This window comes from Megachile rotundata, chromosome 11, assembly GCF_050947335.1.
Source record: "Megachile rotundata isolate GNS110a chromosome 11, iyMegRotu1, whole genome shotgun sequence".
Taxonomy (NCBI): Eukaryota; Metazoa; Arthropoda; class Insecta; order Hymenoptera; family Megachilidae; genus Megachile; species Megachile rotundata.
This window is the reverse complement of record NC_134993.1, coordinates 12,535,462-12,563,239: the sequence shown is the minus strand read 5'-3', so window position 1 is coordinate 12,563,239 and position 27,778 is coordinate 12,535,462. Positions and strand designations below refer to the sequence as shown.

At 41.4% G+C, this 27,778-nt stretch overlaps 1 protein-coding gene across 3 annotated transcripts; it reads right to left on the bottom strand.

The window, feature by feature from the left end:
* Positions 1–485: 485 nt before the first annotated feature.
* On the bottom strand, positions 486–27,746 carry Pkc53E (Protein C kinase 53E). Of its 3 annotated transcripts, none has more exons than XM_076536777.1 (14): positions 27,538–27,746; positions 25,914–27,355; positions 16,135–16,166; positions 15,996–16,078; positions 14,262–14,373; positions 7,939–8,067; positions 7,699–7,852; positions 7,417–7,645; positions 7,208–7,339; positions 6,212–6,477; positions 5,944–6,145; positions 5,550–5,738; positions 5,349–5,489; positions 486–5,004 (listed from the first exon to the last, which is right to left on the bottom strand). In XM_076536777.1, exons 2-14 carry the CDS (start codon positions 26,111–26,113, stop codon positions 4,852–4,854), a joined length of 2,022 nt encoding a protein of 673 aa, XP_076392892.1. In that variant the 5' UTR covers positions 26,114–27,355; positions 27,538–27,746; the 3' UTR covers positions 486–4,851. The 3 variants fall into 3 exon arrangements, with proteins under 3 accessions (XP_076392892.1, XP_076392893.1, XP_076392894.1); XM_076536778.1 differs by lacking the exon at positions 14,262–14,373 and adding an exon at positions 10,615–10,723 and having other exon boundaries at positions 27,538–27,739; XM_076536779.1 differs by lacking the exons at positions 14,262–14,373; positions 25,914–27,355; positions 27,538–27,746.
* Between the last annotated feature and the right edge of the window lie 32 nt (positions 27,747–27,778).

Below are 27,778 nucleotides of genomic sequence, written 5' to 3'. Positions count from 1 at the left end.
AAGTGTGTAGTTCACCCTGTTCGCCAGAGAGATGGCGCCACATGTTCAATTTTTAAAAACCCCAATTAATACTCATTTTATTGGCTTAATTAATTTTAATATGCATTCAAAATCATAGGGGACATTAAATTAATTACTTGAATAAGGTTAAGGGCGATGGTTTTTTGTAGACAACTGAGTAGGTGGGCGATGGTTTCCATATCGACGTTTGGGTGAACTGCAGTTCTTAATCGTCGACAGAGTTTTTCTAAAACAACCCTTCTTAGACAAATCCTTTCGAAATCGCTCAGTTTTCAAATAATGTTAACGACTCATTCGTTAAAAAATCTTAAAACTCCTAAGATATTTTCCCGCCTTTTCCGTTGCGCAGCGAAGACTGCGCAGTAGCGACTGCACTTCATTAGCCGCGAAATTCAAACGGTCGGCACTGTCGTTGCCAAAACAAAGATAATTTATCATTCAGACGCAAAGATACGAGCAACTGCTTTTCATGGCACGATTCGAAACTTTTATTACGACATTATAAATGCACAAAAACATCTTAAAAATATGTGTGTATGCGTGAACGTGTGTATAATCATGCGACGTATAATCGAGAGAATAACAGATTTAATTACAGCTTCGAGAATGAACGGAGCTACGCGGATTATATTCGCTAGGGTTCCAATATCTTTCATTTTTTTGTCTCTTTGTATTCTTTTTATATCCGTGAATATGAATTTTTCAGGCGCCGAACAAGCAAACTTCGCACCGAGTAAACGAAACTGAATAGGAACGATTAAAATCGATTATCGAGATCGAAATTCATAGAGTTTAATTTTCGTCTATTTTCAACGAAAACTGTTCGAGAGCTATACGAGTATGCTTGTTCGTCGCAACGATATCGAGAATTGCATAAACCGTACCGTTCTCTACCCCTTACCTTTGAAACGAAAGTCCACCGAGAATGCTGGACAGACCGTGACGGGAACGGACGTACCAAAGGAGAATAGAGCAACGCGCATGAAAGAGAAAAAGAATGAAGAGCGAAAGTGCCAGTCGCGGTAGATTAAAAAAAGGATGGTAGAGCAGAAAGACGACAGAGGGCGGGAGGGAGAAAGAGAGTGGGGAGTAATAGAGTGAAAGTGAAAGAAAAAAATAGAGACGCAGAGATATCAATGCCTGTATCCTGTATCGGGTCCATTGACAGAGGTATCGGTTCTGTGTGTCTCTATTAAGAAACAAGTCGACGCAATTCTTGTAAAATCAATTGTCACTTATTTGATATTTTTCCATGATCATCCGGAGCGGTCGGATCGAATCATGCTGATAGCTGTTCGTCAAACAACTAAATCATTTTCACTTCGAGATCGTGCATTGAGCGACGATCGACCTTCAACGTACTCGCGCCAAGCTTTCATCCTTTCTCGTCGTTCGAATCGTATAGAAGTTAAAGAACGCTACGAAAGATGTCACGGTACGGTGACGAGAAGAAGTGTTTCGCCTACTCGATCACGTGTGGGAAGAAGAAGAGTAAGAAGAAGAATCACTCACGCCATATAATCTTCACCTCTCCGCGTCTTTTCCTTCCTCCCTTTCTTCCCTCAATTTTTTTTTTCAATTTCTTTTTCTCTAATTTTTTGGTACAAAAATAGATCTCGAGCACAGGTTACGTAGTCTCGCGCTAGAACATTTAGGATCTAAAGGAAACTCGTTGGCCGAACCGTCGTCCCTGGAACGCGCGCGAAATGTTGGTTAGCTCTCGCGGCACGTATCGATGTGTCGATTAATCGACGTCGAGCCAGGAACCGCCGTACACGGTTACAATCGTTACGCGAAACGAACGAAACACCGTCAAGCGCTCTTTGTATTTCTATCGGCGAACAAAGGTTGGACCGTAAACGAGGTGGCGATAAAGAGCGAGACATCGACGAGACTACGTAATTTCGCCCGATCGAAGAACAAGATTGGATCGCCCGCTGAATAAGGGGGCGAGAACTACGAGAACTACGATATTTACTTATTTATTTTGGAACACGTTTAATCAGACGTACGCGTTCGATTTTGTTCCAAATACTCGCAAACTCGTGTCTCTCCGTTGCTGGACGATCGGGGATGGTCGAGGATAAAGGAAATACGATTCACTGCGATATCGCTCGATAGATCGGTCGTCTTTATCGACACGCAGGACTTTTCCCGCCATTTTGTAAGTCCAAATCCACTTATTAAATTTTAAAGCACTTGAAACTTTATATTTAAAATAAATTTTCTTAATATTAAATGACGTTAATCTTTCTAAATCCGAATTAACATTTGACAGGTAGCTTTATCTCACGTATTGGCGTTTACGAGAAGTATTTTTGATTTGAATAAAATGTTCCTATCTTACCGACACAGTGTAGTAAGTTTAAAATTGCGCGGGAAAGCTGCCATGTGGTGATGGGTCCACTGACAAAAGTTGCAATTGAAATAATACAATCTATGTGGGCCAATGATCAAAGCAATCGAGGCCCTAACAAAATCAACAACATCAACAACAATCTATAAGTAAGTTTAAACTTATACAATCTATGTATGAGTTTAAAATTGCGCGGGAAAGCTTCCTTGTGATGACAGGTCCACTGACAAAAGTTACAATCGAAATAATACAATCTATGTGGGCCAATGATCAAAGCAATCGAGGCGCTAACAAAATCAACAACATCAACAACAATCTATAAGTGAGTTTAAACTTATACAATCTATGTATAAGTGAGTTTAAAATTGCGCGGGAAAGCTCCCACGTGATGACAGGTCTATTGACAGTTACAATCTATGTATATGTATACACAAAGCTTTTTAAAATTCCATAGTATAATAGAAATTATGATCCAATTGGAATAAATATTGCAACGCTATGTCGGTGAGGTAGGAAATGACATTAAAAGTACTTTAATATCCTCAAGAGCAATTCAATTAAATAAACGTTTACTTGTACAAATAAATACTAGGTAAAGACTAAAGTATATGCAAGGAGACCGTAAACAAAAGTAAAAAGAAACAAGTAAGTGAATTTAATTCTACATGAATCAGTGACGCAGTTAGAAGACTCCTGAAACTTATAAATAATTCTCACAACTTTGTCAATTAAAACGAGGTACGTTCTTGCTACGCAGTGTCCAATTATGAAAAAGATCGCAATTTGTCATTGATTTGTCACATTCGCATTTTCTAGATTTGATACTTGAGATGAATGTATCACCGAATAAATCGTTTCCTTTTACCTCGGCCTCCGAACGGATTACGCTGGTCGCTCGCCGAGTCGCCAACGCGAAGCGTATAAAAAAGAAGACGCCCACCGTCCAGGTCGACGAGCCGAACTACCTCTACGACGCGTTACGCGCAGTTTATATCGACGGGTAACGATTAATCCTACGATCGAGCGTCGGCAAGCAGGCCGACCGAAAACAGAGAAATCGAGGAGGAAAGCGTTTGTCGATCGAGCGTCATCTGGTTTTTATCAAACTCGATCGTCCGTTTTCGTCCTCGATCACGTGAGCCGATACGGGCCCGATAAAAAAAGCGTATATCACCGAATGCGAGGATTTCAGGCACGAAAAGAGCTTTTTTCAGGAAGTAACGAGGCGTTGCCCTTCCACGGTCTCGAGGCTCGAGCTCGAAACGAAACGCTACCGAACAAAAAGCGGAGCAGATTGGACGCGTACCGTTCGTCGGCGTTTCGCCAACGGCCAACACGTCGAAAACGAGACAAATCGTCGCGCGATCGTACACGCTGCGAAGATCGTTTTATCCTATCTGTTCTGGCGGTTCTCGAACAAACGTCGCTAACGTACATAAGAAACGTCCGCTGCGCTATATATAAACGTTGTTACCCGTAACAATCTTTTTCTGAACGGATACCATAAGACGACCTTAACGCTCTTCCGCCTGCGTTGAAACAACCGCGACGACTCGATCTCTCCTCGACTCGCGCTTCGTTATTTATAATCGTTAATTTAATTACCGATACGAGATTAATCGAGCACGTCGGAGCAGACGAATAAACCTCTTAAAAAGGTACTCCATATTCGTGCTTCGATTATCGATTGATTACAATTTATGTATGTGTGTGTTCGTGTATATGCGTGTGTGTGTAAGGGCGTAACGTTACAAGATACGAAAACGTTCACGTCGCTGATCGTCCCGTGATAATGCAAATACTCGAACGACTACGCACGTGTTTCATCTACTTACGAGGTTCATTAAATCGACGAGAAGTGGAACGTTAACGAAATGCGAATAGAAATTTACAACGCGTAACGCGTAACGTGTAATATCCTTATAATGTTTTATATAATATGCATACGTACGTATGGTCATAATAATAATAATTATAATAATTATAATAATATTACGTTCATTTGGAAGGCGACAGTAGAGCCTACTGAAATAAACGAGTAACAACGGTAATAATGTCAATAATAATAATGCACGCGAAGAACGTGGACAGCAAATACGAAAGTCGACCTAACCGCAGGAGGAAGCACGAGGTTTACGCGGTTGCACGATTCCCGGCTCGCTTTCCTCGCCGCGTTCGGGTTCGCTCAACGAACCCATCGACGATTTTCGCTACACGAGGTAGCTTGTTAAAAACACGCGTCCTCGGAATTACGAGAGAGCGTTACTTCAACTAGAACTTTTTTGTAACAACTCGGAAACGAGGAGAAATCAAGGAGAGATCAGGACGGAAGAGAAAGGGAGAAGAGAATGGAGATGACGGTGAAAGCCCTGAGTAGTGAAAAGTCGGAAGATGAACACTAGGAAATGGAAAGAGAGAAAGAGATAGAGAAAGAGAAAATGTGTGAAGAGGTTACAACTAGCGGACGAGGAGATTTAAACGTGTTGCACGAATTCCGGATTGAGAAACGAGAAACCCATGAACTCCGTTTGATCCAGGTTCATCATGAATAACTTGTCCGTCGGCGTTAGATCCGTATTCTCAGAGGTGAACTGTTTGTCGAAGTTGCTCACGTCTTTGCGATGTTTCTGTCAAACAAAGAGATAACATTAGTCCCTTGCTTAGATCTTCATCGACTCAGTTAAAATTTAACTTTATTTCTTTACCAATCTACTTAAACAACAACATATAACAAGTTATACTTTTATACCTAGTAATAAAAGTTTAATTAGTTAAACTATATATAGAATTGTTAAAAGTATAACTTTATATTGATCATTAAAATGGCGGTCTCCGAAACTCCTCAAAGATCTTCCAAGTTCAAGGATCTTCGCTTAAAGGTTAATTTTTGCTAGCTGTCACGCATGACATTAATATGTAAATACATTATGCAAATGAAAATTATGCAAATACATCCACTTAAGATGCTTACAATCTTTGGCTTGAACGGAGGCTGCACCTCTCGGTTTTCTATCTTTTCCCAGTCGATTCGCCGGAAGAACGCGTGGCTGCGAACATCTTCCTCTCCTCGCAAACCACATCCGAGTCGCTTCACTGGATTTTTCGTGAGGAACTGAAACCACGAAGATCGTTAGCTATCAGTGAGATGCTTGAGAGTAATTATCTTGCTTACGGCCTTGCAGATTTCTTTCGCCTCTTTCGACAAGCTCTTCGGGTAACTGACGTTGTGGTCGGTAATGGCAGCAAACAACTCTTCCTCGTACTCTCCGTCGAACGGTGGTTGACCGACTAGCATCTCGTACAGCAGCACTCCGTACGCCCACCAATCGACCGATTTACCGTACGGTTGATACAAAATGATCTGCAAATTGTTAGGTTAGGTTGTGACAAAATGGAGGATTGATGGTTGACAAAATGGAGGGTTGATGGTCGACAAAATGGAGGATTGATAGTCGACAAAATGGAGGATCGACAGTCGACAAAATGGAGGATTGACAGTCGACAAAATGGAGGATCAACGGTCGACAAAACGATGGGTCGACGGTCGACAAAATGGCGAGACTCACTTCAGGCGCAATGTAGTCAGGAGTTCCGCAAAAGGTCTTGGTGGTCTTGTCACCGGTAATGCCTTCCTTGCACATTCCAAAGTCCGCAATCTTGATGTGTCCGTCGTGGTCCAGTAGAACGTTGTCCAGCTTCAGATCCCGGTATATAATGCCTCGTCCGTGCAGGAAGAACAAACCAATCGCTATTTCGGATGCGTAAAATCTGCAATAACAGTGCATTAGAAATGCAGTAACAGTATACAACAGTAAACGAAATATGGGAACTTACACTGCCACCGGTTCCTTGAACTTGCCGCACTGCTGTATCTGATACATCAAATCTCCGCCGTTCACATACTCCATCACAAAGTAAAGCCGGTCCATAGTTTGGAAACACGAGTGCAATTGCACGAAGAACGGTGGTTTGCTTGATAGTGCTAGTACTCGTTTCTCTACCATCGTGCACTCGACGTCGTCGTCCTGGATGATGATATCCTTCTTCAGGATCTTGATGGCGTACAGCTCGTCGGTACCTTTCCTCTCCGCCAGCATTACCTTGAATTCGAGTCTCATGATAACATAGAGTGCTACATACAGTGCTAAATAACGAGATTTGGGTACTAATCGTGTTTGATGGTGTAGGGTCTAATCTTAAGAATCTTTGTGAGATTTCTGATATATCTAATGTTATATGCAGCTGCCTATTTGTTTTTCTTATAGACTCTGAGCAACTGGACATCTACATAATGTTCACAACTAGATGAATGGCTGCAGAATGTCTTCATCTAGATGAAGATCTACAAAATGTCTCCATTTAGATGAACATCTACATAATGTTCCTACCTAGGTGAATATCTACATAATGTCCCCATCTAGATGAACATCCACATAGTGTCCCCAGCTAGGTGGACATATATACAAAGTCCCTATTTATGTGAACATCTACACAGTGTCTCCATCTAGGTGAACATCTACACAATGTCCTCATCTAGATGGACATCCACATAGTGTCCCCAGCTAGGTAGACATATATACAATGTCACCATCCAGGTGAACATCTACAGTGTCTCTATCTAGGTGAACATTTACACAATGTCCTCATCTAGGTGAACATTTATACAATGTCTCCAGCTGGGTGGACATATATACAATGTCCCCATCCAGGTGAACATCTACACAGTGTCGCCATCTAGGTGAACCTCTACACACTGTCTCCCTCTAGGTGAACATCTACAAATCTCGTTATTCATCTACCACAACTAAACATGTATAAAACATTGCTGACTTTTCCAAAGCTGCCTTTGCCGAGTACAGTGAGGAAGTTGAAGTCGCTCGCCCTGATCAAGTCGCTCTTGCCCATGTTGTGCGGCACCTCCTTGTCGTGAGTGGACGTAGGCTTCTTCGTGACCGACGTTTTCTACCGAACAGACGTAAACATTATACAATGAAAACATGGTCAAATTAATTTTATGAAGGCAATTCCTTTGAACGTACTCGCATTTTGACCTTGAGTTCCGCAAGGTCCACTCCCTCTTCCGGTACAGGTACATTGTAATACTCTCCCTCTTCTTGAGTGAGCAGCTTGAACCATCCACTGGCGGGTGCCTTGATGATCTCCGATATCCCGAAAGACAGGGAGCCCATGAAGTCGTTCCTGGACGTTCGGTCCCAGTCCCAGACTTCGATCAGCAGCCTCCTGTCTTTGTCCTCCGGTTTCAAATCGCTGAAACAGTGACGCTCTTGAATCTGTCTTGCCACAAATAGTAGGGGACTTACAAAATGATTGTCTCGTTCCATTCGGGGTTCAGGGAGGACTTGATGGTCTTCGTTTTCTTCTTCACGTTGTCCGAATCTGGGATCAGTTTCAGCTTCACGTAGGGGTCCGACAGGCCGTTGGGATCCATCGGGATGAGGTTGCGACCCTGTTTCACTGTAATCGAAATTGTAGGAATCAGTTATAGGTATGAGTGGTAATAAAGAGTAGTAATGTGATGGAGAGGAGTTGAAGAGACGTACCTTCGACGGTGAGCTTGTTTCCGGAGCAGCTGATGTTCAAGTTTATGCGACCGCGTCTTTCGGTGTGGTCGCATCCACAAAGATTGGGCACGCTCTCCTCGCACCGTTTGTGTACATTCATGTCGCATGCTAGGTGATTAGATCATGATCGATTATCGTCGTCGTCCAACGTGGTACTTTTAGCCGAAACGCCACTCCGATTTATGTAAACTCGGCATTATTCTTTTCAATTTCCTTTCTTTCAAAACGTTGAATCGAGCAGCGGAGTGCAGGATAAGCTCGGGCGCGATTCGCTCGAAGCTGCAGCCGTCGATTGTCCTGCATCCACGGCTGCAGTCGAGGGCGCGCGGTACAAATCGTTTGAAAATCATGCGGACGACGAGGGTTCGTGCTTGAATCGCAAAATAACCTTGGTGAAATTACGAGAACCTTCTCGAAATAAACGAAAAGCGTCTACTCGCGACACGCTGCTAGAAGCCGGGGAACTACGAGGAACCGTGGACGAAAGAAATCGCGAGTTACCGAGTGGAGGGCGAAACTACACATGTACGATACGACACAGGCTACCAGCATGCACGGGACATCGATGTACCGTTGTTCGCGGGTCGCGAACACAGCTAATTACAGAAGTGTTCGTAGATATGTACAAGATAGACAGACTTTGAGGGTGCGGTAAAAAAAGAAGAGCAAACGGGTCGACTGTGAGCAAGCGAGGAGCTAAGAGGCGGGGACCGTTTTCCATCGGAAATACGAGAGAAGAGGTGCGCATTACCGGCGGCCGAACCAAACAACGAGCAACAATCGTTTCTCAGGCGGTTAAAGGACACATGTTCGGGGAGACATGCGAACACGTTAAAGGATCTTTCGATCTTTACGTCCACGGAAACCGTATCGATCGTGAGAGAGTTCGTCGTTGCGGGAAGTCGTTCATCTACGGATGGTCTAGTCGCGAAACGAGGAACGTGAACCTTGGGAAGTTCGACAGGAGCGATTCGATCGAATCGATTCGATGACGTTTTATCGGTTGCAAGTCTAGCAAGCTTGCGAGATTGGAACGAGGGGATGAGGGATCTGGGTAAAGGTAACTCTTCATACTGGACAGACTTTACGCGAGATTACGATACTCGAGCGGTTTAGCGAGACTCCCTGCGAATCGTCGATGCAACTAGCGCTGGTCTACGACGGAGATTTTTCTGATTGGAAACATTTTGCGTTGTAAGAATTCGTTCTGCTGTTACACGCTTTTAGTGTATACGGAATTTCTTTCATTTGTTTATTATGAAACAAACTATATTTTCAATTTTATTTAAAATCAAAGTTCTGTGATTGAATACTGTATCGATATGTATCGAAGTTTGATATCAATTTGTATCGATGTTTTACGTTGACAAATTTGATTTTAGAGAGTGATGTACGACGCTTGACATCGATTTGTATCGACCTTTGATATTGATATATCGATTTTTATTGACGTTTGATATCGATATATATCGAACTTCGATATCGATATATATCGAATTTCGATATCGGTATTAAATATCGATATATATCGAATTTCGATATCGATATTAAATATCGATATATATCGAACTTCGATATCGATATCTGATATCGATATATATCGAACTTCGATATCGATATTAAATATCGATATTTATCGAACTTCGATATCGATATTTTATATCGATATATATCGAACTTCGATATCGATATCTGATATCGATATATATCGAACTTCGATATCGATACATATCGAACTTCGATATCGATATCTGATATCGATATCTATCGAACTTCGATATCGATATTTTATATCGATATCTATCGAACTTCGATATCGATATTTTATATCGATATATATCGAACTTCGATATCGATATTTGATATCGATATATATCGAACTTCGATATCGATATTTTATATCGATATATATCGAAGTTCGATATCGATATATATCGAAGTTTAATATCGAAGTTCAATATCGATATATATCGAAGTTCAACATCGAAGTTTGATATCGATATAATATGGAAATTCAATATTGATGTTTGATATCGATTAGTATCGAAGTTTGATATCGATCCGAATTAGTATTGGATGTCATGTATATCGATGTTTCATGTCAAAGTATCAATATATCGATATGTACCAAAACTTGACATCGATATATATCGATATTAATAATCATCTGCATTCTATCACATACAACTGTTATGAGTTATTAAAATTGTCAACTGCACACAAAATGAAGTATTTTCCGTGCACCACAATGATTTATTTCTTATTATTCTTAAAAAATCCTATAAGAAAAGCCGTATACAATTTAATAGCGTTCACAGCAGAACATGCCTACCCTGAAACCGCGTTGCAGCGTAACAGAGTATCGAAAACAGTTTTCCTCTCGAATCGCGAGCCCTGATTCGTACGTGAACGCGACAACCGTAAACCGTTTCGCGTACTGCTTTTCGTTTCTTTAACCCTTTCAACCCTCGCTACATTCGCACCATGGATCAAATTTTCGCTCGCGAACCGACGTTCCATTCTCAACCTCGGTTGAGAAGATCATAAAGTTCGCGGCGAAATTTGACGACGAGCATAATCCACAGCGAGCGTTTCGAGCACAGGGTCCGCGCGCACCGATTTGTAATCGTGAAAGGGTTAATGCTTGTTAACTACCTGAACATTTAAGTCCCTGATGCGAGATACCGTGAAGCATCGAGCCGCAGTGGTCGCAGAAGGTCGGCGTCAGGTACGTGAAAACCTCCCATTTGTGTGCGGTGCTCATCTGGGAACAAGAAACAACGGTCCGGGGAAGCCCGGTCCTTCATTGTGTTCTGATGATTTTCGAGAAGTCGCCTGAATGTGTCGCGCTTCCTGAGAACCTATCCGCGATCGAGCCTGACGAGAAGAACGCGGTCCAAGTCGCGGGTGGAGAGTTCGCGGGGGATCGCGGTTGCGAAGAGACCCGCTGAGGGAAGGTGTTCCACGAGCAAATCTATTTTCTCGCGAGAAGATAGCTTTCCTCGCGCTTTGCTCTCGAAATTGAATTCGACGCCGTCCGCTTTTCTCGATTCTTCCTCGCCGACGCGGAAACAGATTAAAGGAAAGAATAGAGAAACGGACAGATGCCGGGGAGAAAAAGAAGACCGAGCGTCGCGACGCGCGTTACTCCGCTTCAATTTTCCAACCCTTGCTCCGTTTAATTAATTCGCCGCTCTTCTTTCATCCTACTCTCGATTCACCACCTTTCTTCGACTAATTTTCATCCTCGGAGTATTCTGGCAATCGTGTTTCTACATTTTGTACTTTTCATTTATTAGTATACATATGAAGGTTTTTAAAAAATGTTTCGATAGCATTGTTAAGTGGGGTGCGTCATGCTGACGCACCGGTCCATTTCATAAGAATAGTTGTACTGTAACTTATAACTTTTAAAAGAAAGTATTTGCACACGAACTTAATGTTGAACATTAAGTTTGCAGGCTTTTAGAGAAATATGAAGCTTGGGTGCGTCAAGCTGACGCACCGGTCCCTCGTTTCACCTGAAGAGTAATTGTAGTTAATGTTCCCTTATAACTTTTAAAATAAAAGTATTTGCATATGAATTTAATGTTGAACAGTAAGTTTGCAAGCTTTTAGAGAAATATGAAGCTTGGGTGCGTCAAGCTGACGCACTAGTCCCTCATTTCACAAGAAATGAATTTATTAAATTTAAAATAGCTGTTCATAGTAAAAATATATTCAATTGCAGAGGGTTGAAGTTACTTTGGACTTTGTTTATTAATAGTTATTAAATTTAAAAGATTCTGTTTATGCTTATGTATCTTTAATATAGCTAAATGCTTAATGTAAGGGTATGAAGTGTTAAGTATACAAAATATTTTCACTCTTAGACAATATTCTCCACGTTTTATTTCCCAAACAAAGAATTCGTAGAACTTCCCAATTTTTCTGTCAGACTGCCAGAACACCCCCTTAATATCGATCCCTGTAATGTTGAGAGCCGAGAAGTTGGCAGTCGGTCAACAACGGCAAGATCGACACCCCTTTATATTAACAGCGATTTATCTTTCGGCTAAATAAGAAAACTCTTGTTTGCGAGAACAATGAGTTTACGCCTCTTAGACTTTTTAAATTATTGGAAGATTTAAAAAAAATTGATTTTGTAAATTTACTTTCTGAGATGATTAAATTACTTCTTGTTCCAACCCTTATATTTGTCAATTTTTGTCTGGACGAATAATTGTATAAATCACTATTCGTTTCATCCCTTATATATCGACTTCTGTCTAGACTTAGACTTCTGACTAATTGTATAAATTATTATACGTTTCACCCCTTATATATTCATCAAATTTTCTCTGGACGAATAATTGTGAAAATCACTTCACATTTCATCCCTTATATATTCATCAAATTTTGTCCATACGAATAATTGCAAAAATCACTCTTTATAGTCTAAGAACTAGTAACACTAGTTACGAGGCAGCCTGCAACAAAATACCCTAAAAATCATCCCTTATATATCAACTTTTATCAATCCGTTCAAAAATATAAATTCCATACCTCACCCCTCGTAATTGATTTCTAATGCAAAAGTAAATCCACAAGAAATATCCCAATATAAAATATAAGAGGGTTGATTCGTTAACTGCCATCTCGTCAGCCCTGAACACTCAACACCATAGTACCTAATCCGCCGAAGAAACCTCGGCGCGTTCCCCGTTTCAATTTCCCGTTGTTTTCCGAGCTCGAACAAACGTCGACGAGAAAGGATCACTCGATCGAGTCGAGTTACGTGACGCAAAGTATACGTAGGAGAACACCAAGAAAGTGCGAAGAGTGCAGGACAGATCAGCCGATATAGACACGCAGAAGCTGAGTAACACAAGGTACACGGACAAACTGTACAGAGACAGAAATGGTAGCGTTTATTTACAAGGTTCGTCTTTCGAACTCGAATGGTCGCGTCGAAGCGTATCCTTTCCATCGCGCGAAATTCGCGTCGCGTTCCTAACAGAACTTTGTACACTGGACTTATCTTGTTGAAAAAAATCCGCACAGTTATGAGCTGTTCGTGCACGCGTTCAACTTTTCGATAGAGGCGTGACTATACGATAAGTCTTAACATGTATTGGGAGTTTTTATATTTACAAATTATTTATAGAATATTTACAATATTTTTTAAACATAAAATATGTACAATATTTTTTAAATATATATATTTTTAAAATATGTACAAATATATTTTATAAGTAATGGGTATTCTAGGTGTCATGCATTTTACAAAGGAGGACATATTAACCTCCAAATCTGCAGACCTCTGTACCTCTGTAAATTTGGAAATTTCTAACTCATGAAGTTTGTAAAATTTCACAAACTTTTATGCAAAAATTTCGTACATTTCGAATGTCCAAAATTGGCATGAATTTCCAAATTTTTATAAAGAATCTAAATTTGATTAGCTGATCTCTGAAAACCTATACTGCTCATATAAGTAACAATACAGGGTGTCTCAAAACTAGACAGAAATGAAGGGGAGTAGATTCTGAACAAGATTTCCCTTTGCAAAAATGTTGTGTGATGCACCGTTTTTGAATTATTAAGGAAAAACGCGGACCAATCAGAGCGCGGGGATTATGCGCGCACAGACGCGGAAGCGTCAGCTTCGAATATAGTGGTTGAGCGCGCGGACCAATCAGAGCGCGAGGTCTATGCGCGCGCAGCCGCTGGACTCGAAGCTGCCACTCCCGCGTCTGCGCGCGCAGCTAGTAGGCCCAACGCAGTTGCTCCGCGCCTGCGCGCGCAGCCAGTAGGCCCAGAGCTGTCGCACCCGCGGCTGCGTGCATAGTCCTCGCGCTCTGGTCCGTGTTTTCCCTCAATAATTAATAAACGAAGCTTTAAACTGTGATTCTATATATTTCGTAACATAGTCTCGCCTCCAGTTCAAGCCTCGACCGTGCAGACCGTTCTCCTTAAAAAAAGTTCCCTCGACGACGCGTGTTTCGCAAAATCCCTTCGGCAAGAGGCAAGCTTGACAGCGTATGTACAGACAGAAAGGAAGAAGGAGTATCCGGTGAATTGAAAAGAAAGAAGAAGAAGAAGATTAGAAGACGAAGATTAGTGGAACAAGACGAAGACAAAGCAACACCACGAACAAACTGTATGGGCCAAAGAAAGAAAAAGAAAATGTACGATTGGTATCGATGTGCGAGAGTGTCTGTGTCCTTTATATTGTTCTCTTTTCGTGTGTCTGTGTGCGTGTGACTGGTTGCGTGTTCTCGTTTAATTCTTTCCATTTTCTTTGGTTTTAATAATGATACCTTGGCACTTCATGCCCTGGTGGATGACACCATAGAGAAGGCTACCGCAGTGGTCACAGAAGGTAGGGCTGTTGTAGGTGTGTTGCTTGAATTGGTGCTTCGTCCGCGTGTCCTGCGTTATTACACCATTACACCGTGCACACACACGCAGACTCGGTTCATGACGCGGGTTAGGGATCGGTGGATCAAGGATCGATCGACCTACTACGATTTCCCGGATACGAAACCGATATTAATTCGATCAGACACCCGGTATTCAGAGGATAACTTTCTAGTAACGAAATTATCGCGAAAGAGTTTGTACCGTATTCGCGCTTGGTACACTTTCTGAGTTGCGGAAAACGCGACAACTCGATTATTACCCTAACTCGGTAATTCCACGGTAAGTGGGACGCGAACTGATCTGAAGCTCCCCCATTTTATGAATAAATCTCTTTCACTTTTCTCAATTTTGTACTTTTCAATTTTTTGAACCAAGTTATATCTTTCACTTTCCTGAATAAATCTGTACTTTTCATTTTTTTGAACAAAGTTATATCTTTCACTTTTCTGAACAAATCTGTACTTTTCATTTTTTTTGAACAAATCTATATCTTTCACTCTTATGAACAAATCTGTACTTTTCATTTTTTTTAACAAATCTATATCTTTCACTCTTATGAACAAATCTGTACTTTTCATTTTTTTTAACAAATCTATATCTTTCACTCTTATGAACAAATCTGTACTTTTCATTTTTTTTAACAAATCTATATCTTTTACTTTTTTTGAACAAACTTATATCTTTTACTTTTTTGAACAAACTTATATCTTTCACTTTTTTGAACAAACTTAAACCTTTCACTTTTTCTGAACAAATTTATATCTTTCACTTTTTTGAACAAATTTAAACCTTTCACTTTTTCTGAACAAACTTATACCTTTCACTTTTTTGAACAAATCTGTATTTCTAATTTTATCTGGACACCATTTTAAATATCCTTACAAATTTCAGAATATAATATTAAAAATAAGGATAAAATAATTTTTAAAAAAATCGATATGTAATGTATATGATAGTAGTGACCGAATATTCAACCGCGGGAAATTTGAAATTGGCGCGTTCCGTCCAGGGAAGTCGTCGCTCGATCGCAAGAAGGTAGGACACGTTAGGGATCGTCGAGAAAGTCTTCGAAGCACAGAAGCACGAGGAAATCAGCACCAGGGCCAAGGAAGACGCTAGGACATTGATCGTTTTAGTCGGAATACCCAAAAGTAACTAAAAAACCGCTTCGATTCCGCGACCACAGGACGAACGTTGCCGACTCGCGTCGCCATTTTCCCGCGCAATTCGAATCCGTGTTGCGCGCGCAGTCGGCGAACGCTGATCCCGTGCAACGATTTCGGTCAACGAATATACGTATTCGTCCCCATAATTATCCCGTGTTACAAGCGTGGTTAAACGAAGCGCAGAAAACGCTTAGGCCAATCGTGCGCGGTGCGAGAACACGTGGAAAAATGTATAGCTCTTAGCCCCGGGTTTCCTTTCCCTCTTTGCTCCAAGATCATCTTTAAAAAAAGGAAGTTTGAAAGCTCCGATCGAAAAAGGAGATGTTCTTGGCGAAAGAGCGAAAGGCGCGGTAAAACTGCGTCGAGAAAGAACGATAAACGAAAAGAATCGTGTGATACGTACATACATACACGTGTACGTGTATGTATGCGTATGCATATGTATATGCTAGACGGGATACTCACGTCCGAATCGGCTCCCTTGTCAGCCCCAGGGCACGTGAAAGTCACGTACTCGTGGCATCGTTTGTGAACGACGAAGCTGCACACTGTAACAGACACCAGTACTCGAATACGCACCTGGGAGAAAGCTCCGGAAGCTTACCTTGGCATTGGTATCCCTGCTTGCCGAACCCCCTGAAACAAAGTTTGCCCGGTGAGAAAGTTTGGAACCCTCGTCAAAGTATCGCCAACTTTCTAATCTTTTTTAGCTGGCGGCGAAATTTCTCGTGATCTTTTATCTCGGGAAAATCTCTTTGGGAATGTTGGACATGGTATAAGAAAATTGAGATTAAGAATGTTACTGTCTCTTTACTTATAGTGGTACTATAATTAGGATTATGGTATGAGTGCATGAAAATTTTAATAATACAGGGTGCCTCACAACTAGTGTAGGTCTCTGACATGATTCTGAATAAGATTTTCCTTTGCGAAAATGGGATTTGAAGCTCCATTTTTGAATTAATAAGGAAAACGCACCGGGAGCGACAGCCCGGGCCTACTGCCTGCGCGCGCAGACGCGGAGCGACTGCGTTGGGCCTAGCGGCTACGCGCGCAAACGCAGGGGCGGTAGCTTCGAGTCTAGCGGCTGCGCGCGCATAGCCCTCGCGCTCTGATTGGTTCGCGCGCTCAACCACTAGATTCAAAGCTGTCGCTCCCGCGTCTGTGCGCGCATAATCCCCGCGCTCTGATTGGTCCGTGTTTTTCCTTAATAATTCAAAAACGGTGTATCACACAACATTTTTGCAAAGGGAAATCTTGTTCAGACTCAACTCCCCCTCATTTCTGTATAGTTCTGAGACTCCCTGTATAAAGTAGTTTATTTTTTACCTGTCATTTTATATTACTCATGAAGTATTATTGTACCTTATCTTTGTATTTGCTATTTTATTTTGAAATAGTGTATTAGTGTACCATTGTCTTTGTATTTAATATTTTATTTTGAAGTATATTAATGTACCACTGTCATTGTATTTATTATTTTATTTTGAAGTAGTTTATTATTGTACCATTGTCATTACACTTTCTATCTATTTATCAAGTACCTTATTTTATACCATTGTCATAGTACTTGCTTTTTATTTATGAACTCCTGTATTTGATACACTGGTGCCTTTGGTGTATCACAAATATTGGAAAATGGGTTGTGAAATATTTTATTTTAGTGACCACTCCATTTTTTCGCGGTTATCAGTTTTAGAGTGGCCCAAAGGGACGCCAAAAGTGCATTTTCAAACTGTGCCTTTGTTTACGGGCTCTAATTTAATCGACGCGACCGTCCGGCACGAAAGCGTCGATTAAATCAGCTTCAACGAGCAAATCGATGTTTCAAGGTTCTGCCCATCCAACGTCCACTTTGCTCGATCGAGTACGCGTCGCGGCCGATACCCGATAGTCGATGGTCGACGCCGCGGCGACGTTGACGACGCTTTCCACGATCGACTTTGAGATCAGTCGGTTAGAGTCGGGGTCGTTGGTGTCCCAATCAGGACTGCTCTCTCGTTCCTATTTTAATGAGAAATACCTTCGAATTGCTTCTTTAGGTTATTCCATGAAACACGTTATTGGTTTTGAACTTTGGTTAAACTTTTTTCAAGGTATTTTAGTTTTGGTTAAGTAAAATTATGTTGAGTTTTGTTAAACTTTGTTGAAGGTATTTTAGTTTTAGTTGAATAAAATTGAGTTGAGTTTTTAGTTAAATTTTGTTAGGCACTTTTGATCTGTAGTATATTTATACTCTTAAATTGTTGAATATATAAATTAGAGTTAGAGTAGAATTTTACAATTATTAAAATATAATAAGTCTAGTATAAATTCTTTGTAATATAAATTGTATAAGTATACAAATTGTCTAACAATAAGTATTTTTAGATCACAGTGGTCTGAGATGATTCTAATAATAAACCACTAATCAATACGTTTATTTATTGCTATGCAAATTTATTAACAAATTCTTATTCAAAATAATGCGCATATTTGCTCTTGCAATTCATTAAGTCTTTTTTTGCTCAAGAAACGTCATACATTAAAATGTTATACATTTCTTGAACATTCGTTTCTTGCATTTCTTTACGGTCATCAATATGGCGGACCGCGTTTGAATTGCGCGCGAAAATGGCGTCAGTTTGAATAGCCTTTGCAATTCGTTGCATGGTGTCTGACCATATACGGTTATTTTCACTGCAGAAATATGCTGATTTAAGTCTTCATTCACTATATTATTACTGTATGTCATGAAAGAATATTCATTATTAACCTAACTTAACATATAATCTTCTTGATTTTGAAAAAGATATATATTTTTGAACTTTTACGAATGAAAGGACAAACATGGACAATTATATTATGCATAAATTATTATATTTATTGTATTATACTATTATATTATCATTATATGTATAATACAAGTAAATTATTATATGCATACAATACATATGTAGATGTCAATAAATGTATAAAGTCAATCCATGTCTCTTCCTATCCAAATTTAATTCACTCCACATAAATCATCCACAAATCAAAGACGTCACACGTACCATTTTTCAATCACGTTCCATAAAAGGATATTCGTATAAATAACGCACAGTAAGTCGACAGAAAGGGTAGAAGATCAGACGAAACACGAAACGAAGAGGGGTAAAGATAAGGGTTGAAAGGGGTTGAAATCCGTGATTAGCCTACATAGGAACTCGCGAAACCGTGTCGGGTAGAAGGTTCTCCGAGCTGTAAAACGCGTGAAATTTTCTTGCAAATCGTCGCCAAAGGAGGATCGCAGTTATCGCGAAGAACGGCAGAGAAAAGTTTTCCACGTTCGACGTAGAATTTGTAACGGGATAAACTCGTCGCATCCGTCGAAGCATAACCCACAGCCCGTTGGGACTCGTATTGCGAGAGCCCCTTCTAACGATCCTTTGGGAACGCGTTTTCCTTCTCGTTACGCGGAAACTTCCGGGAAAAATTCCCTCATGTTCTCTGATATGTCGGTGGTAAATTAACCGTTCGCATTCTTTAATATTTCATGATATACTGTATGATGCGGAATATTGTAAATTAGGAGAAGTACAGTTAGCAAAATATGTGGGTACACTAATAAACTACCTCAAAATAAAATATTAAATACAAAGACAATGGTGCACTAATACACTATTTCAAAATAAAATAGCAAATACAAAGAGAAGGTACAATAATACTTCATGAATAATATAAAATGACAGTTAAAAAATAAACTACTTTATACAGGGAGTCTCAGAACTATACAGAAATGAGGGGGAGTTGATTCTGAACAAGATTTTCCTTTGCAAAAATGTTGTGTGAAGCACCGTTTTTGAATTATTAAGGAAAAACGTGAACCAATCATAGCGCGAGGATTATGCACGCGCAGACGCGGGAGCGACAGCTTCGAATCTAGTGGTTGAACGCGCGGACCAATCAGAGCGCGAGGACTATACGCGCGCAGCCGCTAGACTCGAAGCTACCGCCCCCGCGTCTGCGCGCGCAGCCACTAGACCCAACGCAGTCGCTCCGCGTCTGCGCGCGCAGCCAGTAGGCCCAGAGCTGTCGCTCCCGCGTCATCGTTCCCGGTACGTTTTCCTTATTAATTCAAAAACGAAGCTTCAAATCCCATTTTCGCAAAGGGAAATCTTATTCAGAATCACGCCAGCTACCATTTCAGGGACCTACACTAATTGTGAAACACCCTGTAGGTAATCAGAAGTTAATAATTACATCTTGTAGGTACTTAAAAATTGTTCAAACTTGAATTCTTAAAATTTGTTAAGACCTAGAGAAGTACATTGATCAGGAAAATACACGAACTTGTACTCAGACTAATTTATGAACAAATTTTTAAAAATTTGTTGAACTCTTAATTCTTTAAATTTGTGAATTTTGAAGGCTGGCAGAAGAGTGCATTTTTTTTTTCAAAAACGAAAGTATGCAACGAAGGGTTAACTGGGATATCGATAGCTTCTATTTTCGATACAGCGCGGCGTTGCGCGCGTGTCTTCGACGAGCGCCCTTTGGAAAATTAAGGTCGAATTAACCGACCGCTCCAATCGCGCGTGTTCCGCTAAATCGGAGCCGAAAGTGACCCCTGTGACGTCTCTCCGACGATACTCTCGATCGCTCGATTTCCATCGATCACGCGATCAAACTCGATGACCATCGATCGCAACCCATGGGTAGAGCGAATTGTACGGAATGTACAATGGAGTGTCGAGTATTCCACACTTGAGACTCCGCTATGTGTGGAATTGTGTAGTTATCCCCAAGATGTTTCGATCGTTTCTAAACTTACATTTGTACTGAGATTTTCAAATTATGTATTATTGTGGTAATACATTTTCTAGATTTCGGGACTTCTGCTGGGTACATTTGTAAATTTGTGATATTGGTAAGTTTTCAAAAGTAGAATTTATGAAGTTCTCTTTTCTGTAGTCATAAAGTAGCCATATTTTGTAAGTCTGCAAATCTTTGAATTCATGTATTTCGTAAATTTTTAATTATCACTATTTTCTTAAATGTTCCTAAGTGTTCTCACAATTCCTAAATCCCTAGACTTTCCACATTTTCCAAATTAACCAAACTAACCAAACCTCTGAATTCCCTAGAACCGCTCAATATCCTAAAATTCTTTAGAATCGCAAAATATCCCAATTCCCAAAATTCGCTAGAACTGTGAAGTATCCCAAAATTCCCTAGAACTTCAAGGCATCCGAACTCCTCAAAACTTCCTAGAACCGCGAAACATCCTAAAATTCCCTAGAATCGGAAAGTATCCCAACTCCCAAAATTTCCTAGAACCGCGAAATATCTTCAAATTCCCTAGAATCTCGAAGCGTCTCAACTTCCAAAATTCCCTAGAACCGCGAAGTATCCCAACTCCTAAATTTTCCTAAAATCGCAAAATGTTTAAAAATTCCCTAAAACCGCGAAGTATTCCAACTCTAAAAATTTCCTAGAACCGCGACATATCTCAAAATTCCCTAGAACCCCGAAGCGTCCCAACTCTCAAAATTCCCTACAACCTCAAAGCGTCCCAACTCTCAAAATTCCCTAGAACTGCGAAATACCCCAAAATTCCCTAGAACCCCGAAGCGCCCCAACACTCAAAATTCCCTAGAACTGCGAAATACCTCAAAATTCCCTAGAACTCCGAAGCGTCCCAACTACTTAAAAAATTCCCTGGAACCACAAACCATCCCAACTCTCAAAATTCCCTAGAACCCCGAAGCGTCTTAACTCCCAAAATTCTCTAGAACCGCACAGCATCCCAATTCCCAAAATTCCCTAGAACTCCGAAACACCCCAACTCCCTATATCCCCCAGAACCGCGAAATACCCTAAAGCCCAATATCCCATATCCCGAAATTCCAAGACATTCCAATTCCCATATTTCCAAATGCTCCACTTAGAATGCTCTCCGATAACTCGAACGCGATCCCGTTTCGCGTACAGGGTGTAATCTTCGCGCGCCCACGGCGTCCGCTCGTGCCTCGAAGCGGTCCGCTTACGCGTACGCGCTGGACCACCGCGAGGGTAGGCGATCGTGTGGACGGATGAACGGATGAACGGATGGCCGGTCGAATCGAGGCTCGTAAGCGCGGACGGGCCAATTTTTCTGGTAAAATTAACCCGATACGCGTGCATTCGAAGCGAAACTCGATACGAGGCAAACGTGCAACGAGAGAGAAAATTCGCCGTGCCTCGAATACGATTTTCCGCTCTGCCCCCGGGCGCCCGATCGATGAGCGACGAAAAGGGTTACCAGCAAACGCAGCGATCCATCGAACCCGATCTCTCTCGACACCGAATCCATCGAAGAAAGCCTTTTGTTCCGACCTAATTGAGTTCTCTCCGTTTTCATCGATTTTACAGTCCCTGTCCGTCTACGGCGCTAAAAATTCCTCCCAGGTATCTCGCATCGATCCGTTTCGTCTCTCCCGTTCGCTCAGGATCTTGGCCGACTCGGAAACGAGCCTTGCCAGTTCTCGTGAAAACGCACGCGAATCGCCGTGGAAAATAATAGAGGAGGGTGGTCGAGGAGTTGGGGGACGTTCGTGGGAAGTTTCAAAGTGGTCGCGTCCAACAGGCGGTCGATTGGTCGCCGGCCAAAAGAACGCGACACCGTTGCGAGACGCGTTTAAACTCGCCCGATTTCGCCGACCGAATTTTCCCAGTCTGCAGGAGAAGTTATCCTTACATACGCAAAACATGCTCTTCAAAATTCAAACGTTGGCCTTCGGCCAGTCGCGAGACGTGCTTTTTTAGATTCACGAAATTCACCGGAAACGTCACGAATAATGCATCCGAATATTTTGCCTCGAATACGCAGGATACGTCTCGTAATCCGATACGTATCGATACGTTCGTCGAAATCGATCGACAGGATTCTCGAGAATGCAGGAATGCGAATCATGGGAATCGACGGCATTCAAGATCGAATCTTAGTAATAATCGTAAAAGAAACGCGGTATCCCCTCAAAAACAGAGACTGAATTTTTATTAAATAAATTTCGTAATACATTCGCCTATGCGGCTTGTTTTCGACAAAAGTTTCCGTCATTCAAATTACTCATTTGCATTTCTTAAAATAACCGGTTATTCGAAATTGTAAGTGCCAAAAAATTGCTGTAGTGAAACATTGTAGCGACGGTTGAAAGGATATAAAATTTCACGAGTAAAAAAGTGGTTGTGCGCATGCGCGAACTGTTGCGCATGCGCGTTGCGCATCAGTGTTCAAACGTATACGAATACATTAACAATTAAGTTGAATTTCAGTGGTTCTAGAATTTCATCTCGTTTAACGTGTTTTTTTGCGAAAAGGTTCCAAGTGTGATCGTATAACCGGTATCGGAAGAATCGAGTTACAATTCGAGATAAAAGGACGCGGTTTCGAGGAAGCAGTGAAAAGGTGATTTCGAAGAACTTCGTAACCTCGTCATTACGTGTCGTTACGCGAATCTTGATTCGCGCCAACGAGACTCGAGAGCAATCTACGACCCAAAAATATATATCGAATGATCCAAAAATAATAGTCCCGTTGTTCGAAGGCTCCGGCAAAGTATATTTTTCTCCTGCGCTCGTAATCTAACGTCGATCAGTATCGAAATCACTTTTCGCGGAAAGACGCCGGTAATGAAAAAAACATGGAGTTATATAAGGAGAGAAATTGGAACGTTCCCTGGAGTCGAGATCGTTCGATTTCCTCGAGAACGATATCTCGGCCGTGTAAGCGAATTTCCAGCCGACCGGAAAGATCCCCTGGAACAGTCTCGCCGTCATAATTCACGGACGTTAACCCTTTCCGGTTGCCAGTTACGGATGGAAATTAAACGTTTAAACGTTTCATCGAAAACTGTAAGTAAATTTGTGAACGTGGCGAAGTCGGAAGTACAAGTAATCGGGCATGAATTGACGCGACGGGATGTTTATCGAGGGAAACGAAATTTCATTCGATTATCGATTTCCGTCGGGAAAGAAAAAGACAATGAACGTCCACATCGACACTGAAATCTTAGATTAGCTGTTGTGCTAACATAACACATTTAGTGGGCTTCGTATTCCAAAGTTGTGAATTTATAACAAATTTTTGTCGAATAAGAATTAGCGTTGTTAACATTTGTATAAATATTTTTGAAAAATATTAACATTTTTAACTTGATAATTATGCACTTATGTGTTATTATTAAAATATTAAGTATGTAGATAATCATTTATGTACAGTTAACACATTTAACTTGATTGTTATACATTTATATATTATTATTAAAATATTAAATATGTAGATATTTGTATAATTATCTAAATACATTTAATACATTTAACTTGATAGTTAAACACTTGTATATTATTATTAAAATGTTAAGTGTGTAGACAATTGTATAATTATCTAAATACATTTAATACATTTAACATGATAGTTAAACACTTGTATATTATTATTTAAATATTAAGTATGTATATAATTATAAAATTATCTAAATACATTTAACATATTTAACTTGACAGACATACACTTGTACATTATTATTAAAATATATTATATATTGTATATTGTTACTAAAATATATCATACATTATATATTATTAAAATATTAAACATGTAGATAATTATAAAATTATCTGAATACATTTAACACATTTAGCTTGACAGTCATACACTTATGTATTATCATTAAAATATATTACACATTGTATATTATTACTAAAATGTTATATATTATACATTATTATTAAAATATTAAATATGTAGATAATTATAAAATTATCTAAATATATTTAACACATTTATCTTGATAGTTATACTCTTGTATATTATTATTAATACTGCATATTATTATTAAAATATGAAGTATGTAGATAATATATAAGAAAAAATTTGAGTGACCTAACAAATTAAAATATTAAGCTGAAGTATTAATTATCTATATAGTGTCAGAGCACATACGTCAATTTCCCTCGTGACAGGCAACGCGTTAAAAAAGAAAATCGATCAGGGTTTTCCACCGTATCAGGTCCCGTATAATTTCAGATCACAAGTATAGTAATATCATCTCCGTGACAATGTACCTAAAAAGCTGGACATCGAGACTGAAATTCGTTGGACGCGTTATTCCAAGCCGTAACGCGATCCGAGGCAATCTAATTCCATTATTTCGCTTACGGAGCATACGAGCGTAACTTCCACGTATTCGATTAACCGGCGAAAACCAGTTTTGTTCGACCGATCTGAGCCGATTCGGAAGACCCTAGATCGAAGGAAAAGCTTACCTGTATCGCGCTAAAAAAGCAGCGATGACGCGCAGAAGTCCTAATCGCGGCGTCAAGCGGCCCCTCCGCGTGCACGTAGCTAGCTTGGTCAAGCGAAACCGCATAATTCGATAACGACTTATGGTTTTAAACGCGTTACGATCGCGGCACGTGATCCGCGAATCGGAAGCCAACGAAACGATCCTCGAAAACGCGTCTTCCGTTAGGTAACTGTCAGATAAATCGAAAGAACTCGAAACGCATCGATCTCTCGATACCGAGTCGCGAACTGCTCGATTTTTGCGTCCGATCGTACAGGACCGCGTTTAACCGCATTTGTCTCAATTTAACCCAATTGGGTAGCGTCTTAACCGCATCGAACCGGAACGATCCGCAGCGAGACGCAGCCAATCGGTAAGCGTACGGCACGCGAAATTTTGAAATATGTGACGCGTCGGAAGTGCCGACAAAAGCCATAGAAGAGACAGATCGGAAACGTCCGTTGCGTCCATTCCGTACGGCAAAATCGATGTCGGAGAAACGAGTTAGTTCGGTTACTGGGTCGCGCTATTCCGCGCGTCAACGCTCGTAACCGTTTCGGACATGCCGAGTAAATGTTACGAGCGTGATAAGCCACGCTTTCTGACAGAAGTCAGAAACGCTCGTCCTTTGCGTTTATTCTCGTTCGGCCCAGAAGGACGATGGGCACGTTCGAAAACCCCGCGCTCGAATTGACCTCTCGTCCGTTCGGTCGTTTCTAATTTGGACGAAGCGCGAGTATTCTCAAGGCCGAACCGTTTAACCGATGCTCGAGCTCTACCGGCAGTTATTCGCTGGATTTATGTATCTTTGTACAGAGAGACGCGAAAGAGAGAGAGGGAATAAAAAGAAGGGCGGGAGAAAACGTCGAAGACGCGCGTTTGCACGATTTTGAACGCCGTGATGCGCTGCCTAGGAAACGGTGAAAAGAGAAAGGAAAATCGGTTACGCGATGACCCGACTCGATTCCGCTCGTAAACGAAGGGATGAATCGATAGAGGGAGGGAGACGGGCACCGAGAGAGGGAGAGAAGCAGGAAAAAGTAGATCAACCTTCGAGCAAGGAACGATTAAAATTGAAATTTAAAGGACTCACCATATAAAGTCCTTGCAGTGACTGCAGAACGTCGGTTGCTTGAAGAACCGCGGCATGAAGCTGTGATTCTTGACGATGTAGACATTCTTCTTCTTGAGAGCTCCTTTCCTTCCCCGGATCTTCTTGGCGAACGCGGTGTTCGCGTCGCCGGGTCCGAGGGAATCCTCGCACGTGTTGTTCGCTTCCTGATCGTCCGCCATCGCGCGCTCAACTGGTCGATTCTCCGGGCGAACGGTCCGAACGAAAACCTCTGCCGCGAGTCTGTTCGCGGCTCGGACACTTCCGCGCCGCTCTTCCCCGCTGCACGGGCCCGCGGCTTTTCCTCCGCTGTCACGTCAATCGGAAAATGCACACGCGCGCACACACCGATCGACCCTGGCTGGAGTCGACACGGGGCAAAGCAGTCGGCCGTCCGGTCCGAGCGAGTCAACCTGATTTACTCGCGGACCGACGATCGAGGATAAACGAGAGATCAACCGAGAATCGATCGCGACTATCGAATCATCGAGCGTTACGCGTTCGACGCGCGACAGGTACTCTTCACCGACGGCCACCGACGACGACGTCTCTCTGGCCTCGCGAGCCACCGCACCGTCGTTCCGTCACCTCCTTCTCCTCCTACTTTTACTCCTACTCCTACGATGCTACCGTTTCTACTCTCACCCCACCCTTACCCTATTTCTCCTACCCTCTCCCTTTCCCTTCCTCTCTGTCTTACCTACACGCTTGGACTCGCGCGATCTCGTAACCGCCCTATCGGCCCCGACGCTACCGAACTCGTCCTTCCTCTTCCCTTTATCTGTTTCCTTTCCTACCCTTTCTTTCGTTATCCTTCCCTTTGATTATCGTACTTCCGTAGTACGAAGAATCCGACTCGAACGCTTTGATTATATCTTTTCTTAATTCCTGTATTTTGTATACGGCTTCTTTTCCTCCTTCCCTATTCTTTCTGCCACCCCTCCCTTTTTCTCTTTCTGCATAACTATTCGTTTTACCCCTCTCTTGAATCGGCTGATAATTTTAGATTCTCGGCGCAGTTCGGTCGACGCTGCCACTGCTCAGCCTGCGTCGCGCACTCGAATATCGACATTCGACGCCCGCGAGAATCGCGAGCGCACGCGACCCGACCGAAACCTCCGCGGAGTTCAGATTATACGGGGAGGGGAGAACGGATGCATCGACTAACCTTTCCTTTGCATCCTTTTCTCTCTTTTTTCTTCCTTTGTGCTTTGCTGCCTCACGTGCTTACTTTGTTTACGCGACCTCTATTGTTCTCCTTTAACCCCTGAGGGCCCGTATGAGACCAATCGAGCGTTCGCGAACGATCTTCATGTTCGTCGATGCTCGCCGGTTTCGTTGCTTCCGATTAATGGTTGGTCATACTGTTTCATAATTATTTCATAAAATTAACATTTATGGAAAGACTTCTCATAAATTTGTACCTGAAAAAGCACAAGTCCATTTTCGTTACTTTACAAAAAAGACATTCATACATTTTTTGTATGGAAACATTTTGTATGACATTTTGTATTGTCTCTGATTAGTCAAAGACAATAAAAGGGTGGACTTGGATGAATTTTACATACAGAAGTAATAGAAATGTGTAAAAATGTAAAAATATTACCAGTAACCTATCCTCCACAGAACGGAGTATAAACGCTCCCCGCCATCTTTTCTGCGTATTCCGAATGTTCGATTATCGATCGAAAGATCTTCGATTTCATGGCTACGATACTGCACTTTATATGCACATGTAAATTGAGCAACCGTGCAATTCTAAGACGCGAGTTGATATCGGATATTTTTAATAACGAGGTCGTTCGTTAATTTTCGATACGCTCGATTATTAATAACGAGCGTTAATT

Excerpts from the sequence above, each read along its gene's own strand:
- Pkc53E (XM_076536777.1), bottom strand. The coding sequence starts at position 26,113 with ATGGCGGACGATCAGGAAGCGAACAACACGTGCGAGGATTCCCTCGGA. Across the intron at positions 6,146-6,211 it reads TTCAAGGAACCGGTGGCAGT|ATTTTACGCATCCGAAATAG; the intron begins GTAAGTTCCCAT and ends CTGTTATTGCAG. Across the intron at positions 5,739-5,943 it reads CTGACTACATTGCGCCTGAA|ATCATTTTGTATCAACCGTA; the intron begins GTGAGTCTCGCC and ends AACAATTTGCAG.